Below are 11,470 nucleotides of genomic sequence, written 5' to 3'. Positions count from 1 at the left end.
GCCACTCCTAGAGCGGCCTATGAGATATCTTTCTTTCTAAACCCAGCCTGTCACTATCCTCTCTCCAGAGGTGTCCTAGGCAGGAAGTCCTGGCTGCACAGCCTTTTATACTAACTGTACCATAACCTTGAACTGCAGAGAAGCTAATTCCCTATTAACTATTTAGGTGCCAACCCACCCATGGTGTTGCACTATTACAGTATCACCCACCCTTTGGGTCTATCCTGGGGGTAACCAACCTAGGGGCCCAATTTTGGAGATCCCTACATAGATATGGGAATTTATAAGCAAAATAACTGCCTTTTCACTTCGCCACACCTTTGTATATATCAGTGAGTTGTAGTTCAGATGGCTTGTCATACAGCAGATTTTTGCCAGAACCCAAAATCACAATGTATTGGAAAAAATCCGCTGCGGTCATAAGAAACTTGGTTTGTTTGTTAGTGCATAGTACAGCACAATATGTTTTGGACCAACCTGGTCCTTTCTTGCAATATGGTTACAAGGGTCTCCAGTGGATATTAAGCATTGTGTTCCTCACCGTGAGGAACCCCCTACCCAACACCTCCCGGCAGGGCATTCCCCAACCCCCTCACTGCCCTCACCGTGAGGAACCCCCTACCCAACATCCCCTGGCAGGGCATTCCCCAACCCCCTCACCGTGAGGAACCCCCTACTCAACATCCCCCGGCAGGGCATTCCCCAACCTCCTCACTGCCCTCACTGTGAGGAACCTCCTACCCAACATCCCCCGGCAGGGCATTCCCCCACCCCCTCACTGCCCTCACCGTGAGGAACCCCCTACCCAACATCCCCCGGCAGGGCATTCCCAAACCCCCTCACCGTGAGGAACCCCCTACCCAACACCCCCCGGCAGGGCATTCCCCAACCCCCTCACTGCCCTCACCATGAGGAACCCCCTACCCAACATCCCCCGGCAGGGCATTCCCCCACCCCCTCACTGCCCTCACCGTGAGGAACCCCCTACCCAACATCCCCCGGCAGGGCATTCCCAAACCCCCTCACCGTGAGGAACCCCCTACCCAACACCCCCCGGCAGGGCATTCCCCAACCCCCTCACTGCCCTCACCGTGAGGAACCCCCTACCCAACATCCCCCGGCAGGGCATTCCCCAACCCCCTCACTGCCCTCACCGTGAGGAACCCCCTACCCAACATCCCCCGGCAGGGCATTCCCCAACCTCACTGCCCTCACCGTGAGGAACCCCCTACCCAACATCCCCCGGCAGGGCATTCCCCAACCCCCTCACTGCCCTCACCGTGAGGAACCCCCTACCCAACATCCCCCGACAGGGCATTCCCCAACCCCCTCACTGCCCTCACCGTGAGGAACCCCCTACCCAACATCCCCCGGCAGGGCATTCCCCAACCCCCTCACTGCCCTCACCATAAGGAACCCCCTACCCAACATCCCCCGGCAGGGCATTCCCAAACCCCCTCACCGTGAGGAACCCCCTACCCAACACCCCCCGGCAGGGCATTCCCCAACCCCCTCACTGCCCTCACCGTGAGGAACCCCCTACCCAACATCCCCCGGCAGGGCATTCCCCAACCCCCTCACTGCCCTCACCGTGAGGAACCCCCTACCCAACATCCCCCGGCAGGGCATTCCCCAACCTCACTGCCCTCACCGTGAGGAACCCCCTACCCAACATCCCCCGGCAGGGCATTCCCCAACCCCCTCACTGCCCTCACCGTGAGGAACCCCCTACCCAACATCCCCCGACAGGGCATTCCCCAACCCCCTCACTGCCCTCACCGTGAGGAACCCCCTACCCAACATCCCCCGGCAGGGCATTCCCCAACCCCCTCACTGCCCTCACCGTGAGGAACCCCTTGAGGAAAGTTTCTTTCTGGACTGAAATGTTTATGGGCAGTTGCTGTCAGCGGGTAAAATGTCAACCTGAAAATAGGAGCCCAGAGTACAGAAAGTGATAATATTGTGATACTTTAAGCCAGAAAAAGCAGAAGGTGAGGCTCAATGACTGATACACAGGCAGCTGTGTGTGTAATGGTGCAACGTACTGACACTGTTGCCTAATTCTGCCCCATTATTAGCAATAAATGGCTGAACAAACTATTGCACAACTGGCCTGAGAGACTTCCTCCCCTCTCCTCCCCTCCCCTCCCTATTCCTTCCCCTCCCTATTCCTTCCCCTCCTTCCCCTCCCTATTCCATCCCCTCCCTATTCCTTCCCCTCCCTGACATTTTCTCGGTCTGACAGAGACAGAAGCTCAGGGAGAGGTGGGTTCAGACAATTTCACATTGTATAATGCAACAGATTGTGCGACACACACTGCCTGTCCCTGCTACACACACCGCCTATCCCTGCTACACACACCGCCTGTCCCTGCTACACACACCGCCTGTCCCTGCTACACACACCGCCTGTCCCTGCTACACACACCGCCTGTCCCTGCAACACACACCGCCTGTCCCTGCTACACACACCGCCTGTCCCTGCTACACACACCGCCTATCCCTGCTACACACACCGCCTGTCCCTGCTACACACACCGCCTGTCCCTGCTACACACACCGCCTATCCCTGCTACACACACCGCCTGTCCCTGCTACACACACCGCCTGTCCCTGCAACACACACCGCCTGTCCCAGCTACACACACCGCCTGTCCCTGCTACACACACCGCCTGTCCCTGCTACACACACCGCCTATCCCTGCTACATACACCGCCTGTCCCTGCTACACACACCACCTGTCCCTGCTACACACACTGCTGCACACCCTTCTCCCTGTAACACTTACAGATACACACAACACACCCTGATAGACTCTCTGTACAATGTCACACACTCTGCTCTTCTACACAGTAAAGTACTGTTACTATTAAACACACAACAGCCTGCTACATGCGCTAGTCTCAACTCTTTGTGCAACTCTTGATACAACTCTTTGTGCGACCCTTGGTGCGACCCTTTGTGCAACTCTTTGTGCAACTTTGTGCGACTCTTTGTGCGACCCTTTGTGCGACCCTTTGTGCAACTTTGTGCGACTCTTTGTGCGACCCTTTGTGCGACTCTTTGTGCGACCCTTGGTGTGACCCTTTGTGCAACTCTTTGTGCAACTTTGTGCGACTCTTTGTGTGACCCTTTGTGCAACTCTTTGTGCGACCCTTGGTGCGACCCTTTGTGCGACTCTTTGTGTGACCCTTTGTGCATCTCTTTGGGCGACTCTTTGTGCAACCCTTGGTGCGACCCTTTGTGCAACTCTGTGTGCGACTCTTTGTGCAACTCTTTGTGCGACCCTTTGTGCGACTCTTGGTGCAACTCTGTGCAACTCTTTGTCATTGGGGGGTAACTGGCAAACGTGTGTAAGTTTGGCCCTTGTATGACGATTCTATATTGGGGCAAATTTGTAGCTGCTCCATAGAGCAACAGCCTAATTCTTCTTGGGTTATTAGAGCTCTTGCAAAGGGACTTTGTGCAGAACAATGAACTTTGCCTTTAAATTACTCAACCAGAGTGTCTGTGTGTCTGCGAATTACATTCCTGCCAATTGTAATTGTAATGAATCAGTGAGTGAGTCGGTGCCATTATAGTGCCTTACGCTTGCCCCGGCCTTATGCTTGCCCCAGCCCTACTCTTGCCCCAGCCTTACACTTGCCCCAGCCCTATGTGCCTCCTCCCCATTGTGCCTCCTCCCCATTGTGCCTCCTCGCCATTGTGGCGTCTCCCCATTGTGCCACCACCCCATTGTGCCACCTCCCCATTGTGCCGTCTCCCCATTGTGCCTCCTCCCCATTGTGCCGTCTCCCCATTGTGCCACCTCCCCATTGTGCCGTCTTCCCATTGGCCACCTACCCATTGTGCCGTCTCCCCATTGTGCCTCCTCCCCATTGTGCCGTCTCCCCATTGTGCCACCTCCCCATTGTGCCACCTCCCCATTGTGCCGTCTCCCCATTGTGCCGTCTCCCCATTGTGCCGTTTCCCCATTGTGCCTCCTCCCCAGGGCCGGAACTAGGGGTAGGCAGAAGAGGCAGCTGCCAGGCAGCCTCTCCTGCCTACCCCCAGTCCGCTCACTTTAGTCATTGCCCCCACCACTTGTCCTTACGCGGTGGGGGCAATGATCGTTCGAATCGCAGGGTTTGCATTGCGATTCGAATGAGGAAGGTGCAGAGGCGAGGTGGCCGACCGGGTTGCCTAGGGCGCCCGGTCGGCTTGGCCCGCCCCTGCTCCTCCCCATTGTGCTGTCTCCCCATTGTGCCGTCTCCCCATTGGCCACCTACCCATTGTTCTTGGCACCATCACCAATGATTATGTTCACAAGTTCTACTCAACTGAACATGAATTGAAACCTTTCATAAAAGTCCCTGCCTTTACACTGATGTTGGTGCATTGCACACATGATTAAAGAGATACTGACACCGGAATTTAAACCTTTTTTAAAATCTCTAATACTATTTATACAGTAATTGTGCCATAAAAGTATTTGCCCAATGTTTTTTCCTGATCTGATCCCCCATGTTCCTCTATGAGGGGGCGGCCATATTAGTGCAGCAGGGGGCTGTTAGTGTTATAAGCTGTAACTAACATGTTGGGAAGGGGCAGTCGGGTTGGGAAGGGACAGTCAGGTTGGGAAGGGAAAGTCGGGTTGGGAAGGGACAGTCGGGTTGGGAAGGGGCAGTTGGGTTGGGAAAGGGAGAGTCGGGTTGGGAAGGGAAGGGGCAGTCAGACTGGGAAGGGACAGTCAGGTTGGGAAGGGCAGTTGGGTTGGGAAGGGACAGTCGGGTTGGGAAGGGACAGTCGGGGGTTGGGAAGGGACAGTCAGGTTGGGAAGGGACAGTCAGGTTGGGAAGGGACAGTCGGTTGGGAAGGGACAGTCTGGGAAGGGACTGTCGGGTTAGGAAGGGACAGTCGGGTTGGGAAGGGACAGTCTGGGTAGGGACAGTGAGGTTTGGAAGGGACAGTCGGCTTGGGAAGGGACTGGCGGGTTGATGGTATAAAACCATCAATGTGACCTATAGGGAACGTTTAATGTACATTATTATTTTGATAGTATTCGCAGGAGTAGTTTGTCAGTGTCAGTATCACTTTAATGTGCACCTGCAATTATGTGGAAATTTTGGGACAAAACCACTGCATCGTGGGTAGAAAAATACATTAATTCTCTGGAATTCGCTCCCACAAACTATCAGACTTTCTCCCAATCTCCCAATAAACACATTTATTTAGAGAGGCCTACCCTAATCTAGTTTAGCAACACCCTGTGCCCCACCTCTCCAACTCTGGTCATGCCCACACCTTGTGTCTCAACCCTTTCTCCTTGTAGATTGTAAGCTCTTTTGGGCAGGGCTCTCTTCAACTCTTGTATCAGTTATTGATTGCTTTATATGTTACTCTGTATGTCCAATGTATGAAACCCACTTATTGTACAGCGCTGCGGGATATGTTAGCGCTTTATAAATAAATGTTAATAATAATAATAATTTATGTGTGAATATTGGGCCATGTTTGTAAGGGGTGCTTGGTGTTTCCATGGTGACGTGTTCCCATCTCTCTGGCACAGGATGGAGCCTCAGGAAGAGACATTACGGCGCCTGCGCAGCAGCTTCCTGGCAGGGAGAACACGGGGCGCCAAGTTCCGTTTCGCCCAATTGGAAGCTTTGGCTCGATTCCTGGAGGAAAACAAAAAGGAAATAAGTCAGAGTTTGAAAATGGATCTCAGTAAGGTACAAACCCGACAGACTGTTTCACTGGAGACTGCTAAGGGGGTCTCTTGGCTCAAGCGATGATAGAAGCTGCCGGTTCAGTCCCTCAGGATCCAGTTGGGTTGGTAGCAGAGTCAGACTGGGTCGGACTGGGCTGAAAGGGCACCGGGAAAAGACCAGGAGGCTGATGATTTCCTCAGTTATAAGGTTCCAAACTGTTTGGGTAACTGAGCATTGCCCATATGTATATATATATATATATATATATATATATATATATATATATATATTGTAAGCGAGATCAGACATACAGACAGTCCTTTAGGTGAATACAGTCCATTTTATTGTGTACAATGACTGACTCTGGTATCCAGCAGAAGCATAAGTAAAACAAAAGTAAACAAAACCCTTGCCACACTTGGGCTCTAACTAATACACAGGGTGCTTACCTCTCTATTACCGGTCCCCTACTGGGATTACCGGCTAAACCAAAAACACAACTCCCCAGAGTCACAGTACCTTGTGAGAGTCCTTCTCTTTGGGAGAAAATGCTCCAAGCTGCTTTAGGCAGGCACAGACCCTCACACAGCAAGTTCAGTTCACAGTCTCAGCTCCAGCCCCCCACTCTCTCTGACTGCAGGCCTATCTAGCCTGCTAATTATTCCCCAGGTGTGATTCCTTTGGGGAATTAACCCACTCAGCACCACTATACATGAGGGAGTAGGAGATGAACCTAGGGGAAATATATCTCCCTTCCACCTGTTTACCTGTTACCGGTTCACATATCCCCCCCCTCTGCTTCAGCCCGTAGGGCTGAGCACAATGAGCCACCTGACAATAAACTATTGAGAGGGCATCTGCATTCCCTTGCAATGCCCCAGACCTATGCTCCACTGTAAACTTAAAGTTCTGCAGAGCCAGAAACCATCTGGTGACTCGAGCATTCTTTTCCTTATTCTCTGACATCCATCTAAGGGGAGCATGGTCAGTGATCAACCTAAACTTACGACCCAGTAAATAGTACTTCAGGGCCTCCAATGCCCACTTAATGGCCAGGCACTCCCTTTCTACAATGGAGTACCTCCTCTCAGCTGGTGTAAGCTTTCTGCTTAAATAGACTACTGGGTGTTCCTCGCCATTTACCACTTGGGAGAGGACAGCTCCCAGTCCTACATCTGAGGCGTCTGTCTGTACCACAAATTCTTTCTTGAAATCGGGCGTTATCAGTACCGGCTGTCTACACAGGGAATTTTTAAGCTCTATAAAAGCTTTCTCAGCCTCTGCAGACCACTTGATCATCACTGAGTTGTTCCCTTTTGTAAGGTCTGTTAGAGGAGCTGCAATGGAAGCAAAGTTAGGCACAAATCTGCGATAGTAGCCCACTATCCCCAGGAAGGCACGAACTTGCTTCTTTGTCACTGGTTGGGGCCACTTTTGTATTGCCTCTACTTTATTTATTTGAGGCTGTACTACCCCTCTTCCAATCACATAGCCTAGGTACTTGGCCTCTTCCATCCCTATTGCACACTTTTTAGGGTTGGCAGTAAGTCCAGCTTCTCGTATTGAGTCTAGCACCACCTGCACTTTTGCTAAGTGAGACTCCCAATCTGTGCTGAAGATGACTACATCATCTAAATAGGCTGAGGCGTAGGGTCTATGTGGCTTAAGGACCCGATCCATTAACCTTTGGAACGTTGCAGGGGCCCCATGTAAACCAAAGGGTAACACATTATACTGAAAAAGACCCTCTGGGGTAGAGAAGGCTGTAGGGATGTAGCGAACCTCACAAAAAAAGTTCGCGAACCCGTTTACGAACTTCTGCCAAAAAGTGCGAACTTTTGCGAACTTTGCGAACCCCATAGACTTCAATGGGAAGGCGAACTTTGAAACCTAGAAAAGCCATTTATGGCCAGAAAACTGATTTTAAAGTTGTTTAAAGGGTGCCACGACCTGGACAGTGGCATGCAGGAGGGGGATCAAGGGCAAAAATTTCTCTGAAAAATACGTTGTTGTAATCAGTAATCAGAAAATAAAAGCAGTCCTTACAAGGACTATTGGATTACAGCAGATGAGATCAGAAGGACAGCTGCCCCCAGCAGCTACATACAGAGCAGTAGAAAGTAGATTACTAGTCAGCAAAGCTACCTAAACTCTCCCTCAAACCCCTGCACAGCTCTCTCCCTATGCTAACTCATCAAGCACACACAGGCAGAATGTAAAATGGCTGCTGGGCTTCGGTTTATATATGGAAGGGAGTGGTCCGGGGGTGGTCCAGGAGGGAGAGCTGCCTGATTGGCTGCCATGTATCTGCTGGCTCTGGGGTGAGAGGTCAAAATTTGGCTCCAGCTAAGGCGAACCCAAAATTGCGAACATCGCTAAAAGTTCGCGAACTTGCGAACACCCGATTTTCGTGCGAATTAGTTCTCCGGCGAACAGTTCGCTACATCTCTAGAAGGCTGTCTTTTCCTTAGCCTGTTTAGTTAAAGGTACCTGCCAATAACCTTTAGTGAGATCTAAAGTGGTGAGGTACCTAGCAGGGCCCAGCCTCTCTATAAGTTCATCTACCCTGGGCATGGGGTAGGCATCAAACTTTGAGACCTCATTCAATTTACGGAAGTCGTTGCAGAACCGTAGACTTCCATCAGGCTTGGGAATCAAAACAATGGGGCTAGACCAATCACTGTGGGACTCCTCAATTACCCCCAGTTCTAACATTTTCCTCACCTCTTCGGAGACTGCCTGTCTCCGTGCCTCAGGGATTCGGTAGGGCTTCACGTTTACCTTTACCTGGGGTTCAGTAACAACATCATGTTTAATGAGATTGGTTCGCCCAGGAAGGTCAGAAAAGACATCCCTGTTTCTCATCAAAAACTCTTTTACTTCCTGTTTTTGTGAAACCGACAGGTTCTTGCTGCCTCCATGGCTTTAACAAATTCACGTGATAAAGTTGAATTTGTTTCCTCTTATCAGGTTGTCTTACTTTATAGTTCACCTCACCCACCTTTTCGACGATTTCATATGGCCCCTGCCATTTGGCCAGGAACTTACTCTAATCCTGGGGACAGAGTGTTGGTACTGGTTCCCACAGTTGAAAGGTCCTTACTGTTGCAGACCTGTTGTAAACCCTGCTTTGGGCCTCCTGTGCCTGTGCCATGTGTTCCCTTACTATGGGTAACACAGCTGCAATACGCTCTTGCATTTGAGCAATGTGTTCTACCACAGTCTTATAGGGGGTAGCCTCCTGTTCCCAAGTTTCCTTGGCTATATCTAGCAGCCCCCTTGGGTGTCTACCATATAGTAGCTCAAATGGGGAGAACCCCGTTGAGGCTTGAGGTACCTCCCTGATGGAGAACAACAGAAAGGGTAACAGACAGTCCCAGTTTTTCCTGTCTTTGTCTACAGCCTGTCTTTGTCTACAGCCTTGTTTCAACCTTTAGGGTTTTATTAAACCGTTCAACCAGCCCATCAGTTTGAGGGTGGTAAACGGACGTGCGTAAATGTTTAATACCTAAGAGGCGCCACAACTCTTTGGTTACCTTGGACATAAATGGGGTACCCTGATCTGTCAGGATCTCTTTCGGTATCCCCACCCGGGAAAACAAATGTACCAACTCCTTGGCAATACATTTTGACGAAGTATTTCTTAGGGGGACTGCTTCAGGATATCGGGTGGCGTAATCCAGAATAACCAGTATGTGTTGGTGCCCTCTAGTGGATTTTGGCAGGGGCCCTACCAAATCCATGGCAACCCTCTCAAAGGGAACCTCAATGATGGGAAGGGGAACCAACGGACCTCTGTAATGAGGCTTGGGTGCATTTATCTGACAGTCTGGGCAGGAGTTACAGTATCGCTTAACATCCCCCGCTACCCCAGGCCAAAAGAACCTCTGGAGGACTCTGTCTGCAGTTTTATCAACTCCCAGGTGTCCCCCAAGCACATGTCGGTGTGCCATATCTAACACCACCCTCCTATATTGCTGAGGCACCACCAGTTGCTCTATAATTACACCCCTTATCTTGCTCACTTGATATAACAGATCCTGGTTCAGGACCATGCGTGGGAACACTGTTTCTGCCCCAGGAAACTGGGGTTCCCCATTTATTTCTTTTACCCCCTCTCTGGCTTTGCACAGAGTTGGGTCCCTCATTTGGGCAGTACCAATATTGGTGTATTTTATCTAGATTAATATTGTTAGAATCAATTATGTGTATATGTTTTTATTATAATTCACTAATAAATTGTTTGAATTAATTCACATCACTCGGTGATTTGTTTTGTGAGAGCGCCAACTCTGGTTTGAGATGGTTTTGTTTGAGTGAGGATTAGTTTGGAGGAAGGCAGCTGTTCACGTTAAATTATATTTATTAATTTCACATTATTGGTGTGGGGTCACTCTTTGTGTATTATTCTGGATTTTAGATAATTGCTAAAAATATTCTACACATTGGGTATTAATACTATTTTAAGCGCGGATAAGGTTAAGTATTTAAACTCCCAACATCGGAAGCATTGTACCCCCGTTCTCTCTCTATCAGAGGCCTCTTGCCGCTGACTGGGCACCACTCTAGGCTTGGCGCCTGAATTAAGTCCAGTGGCCATACCAGAGTTTCTGTCCCTGTTATTTTGGGAAACCACCCCTTTAAGAAATGGAACAGTCTTACCAGGATTCTCCTGCAGTCTCTGAGCCTTGCCAGGGCGCTGTGGGGAAACTCCTTCTCCGAGGTAACCCTCCGTAGCCACAAACCGCTCCATGAGCTCCACCATCTGGGTCATATCTTGGGGGTCTGCCTGGCCAACCCACCGCTGGAGATCCCGGGGTAGAGCTTTCCGGTACCGTTCTACGACGATCCTCTCCACTACTTGATCGGCCGTGTTGAGGTCAGGCTGCAGCCACTTTCTTGTGAGATACAACAGGTCATGCATTTGCGCCCGTGCAGACTTGCCTCTGGTGTAAACCCAGTCATTGAACCGTTTGGCATGAACAGCCAAAGTGACTCCAAGGTGGACCAGGATTTCCTCTTTCAACTTATTATAGTTATGCGAGTCCTGTTCCTTCAGGTCATAGTACACCTTTTGGGGTTCGCCTGTCAAGTAAGGGGCTACCACCTCTGCCCATTCCTCTGGCGGTAACTTTTCCCGTGCTGCAACTCTCTCAAACACAGCCAGGTAGGCCTCCACATCATCCGCTGGCGTCATCTTTTGCAGAGACCTTTGCACAGCTTTGCGGATATTTATTGGTGCTTGCACCAGGGCGGTACTACCCTGTAACCTCTCCGCCAGTGCTTGGATGCACTGCTGTAAATGCAAGTTCACTTGCTGCTGTTGTTCTAAAGTAACTTTACTGGCTTCTGCTTGTGCATTTATTTGTGCAACCAACAACTGATTAGTTTGTTGCTGAGCAGCATTACTCTGCTGCTGGACCCTTAACGCTTCCTGGTGATTTGTATTAGCTTGCTGCTGATTAGCATTGTTCTGCTGCTGGGTTTGCAGCATCACCTTTAATACTTCCTCCATTTTAGTTTTGGAGAGGGAAAAAAAAACTTCACCTTTAAGAGTGTCTGTCTCTTTAAATTTTTGTCTTCACTATTTCCAAGAGAAAATAGCCTTTGCCCGCGTCCTCCACCATATGTAAGCGAGATCAGACATACAGACAGTCCTTTAGGTGAATACAGTCCATTTTATTGTGTACAATGACTGACTCTGGTATCCAGCAGAAGCATAAGTAAAACAAAAGTAAACAAAACCCTTGCCACACTTGGGCTCTAACTAATACACAGG

General features: G+C 50.3%; 1 protein-coding gene across 1 annotated transcript in view; it reads left to right on the top strand.

Annotated features, from left to right (window-relative positions):
• The first annotated feature begins 2,254 nt into the window (after window positions 1–2,254).
• The window catches only part of aldh3b2 (aldehyde dehydrogenase 3 family member B2), a 29,994-nt gene continuing 20,778 nt past the window's right edge, over window positions 2,255–11,470 (top strand). The window contains exons 1-2 of the mRNA NM_001127150.1: window positions 2,255–2,265; window positions 5,550–5,712. Coding sequence (NP_001120622.1) covers window positions 5,551–5,712 — 162 coding nt within the window. The 5' untranslated portion in view covers window positions 2,255–2,265; window position 5,550. The remainder of the gene's footprint in view (window positions 2,266–5,549; window positions 5,713–11,470) is intronic.

This window comes from Xenopus tropicalis, chromosome 3 (assembly GCF_000004195.4).
Source record: "Xenopus tropicalis strain Nigerian chromosome 3, UCB_Xtro_10.0, whole genome shotgun sequence".
Taxonomy (NCBI): Eukaryota; Metazoa; Chordata; class Amphibia; order Anura; family Pipidae; genus Xenopus; species Xenopus tropicalis.
Note: the sequence above shows the minus strand (reverse complement) of the source record. Positions and strands in the feature narration are given on the sequence as shown.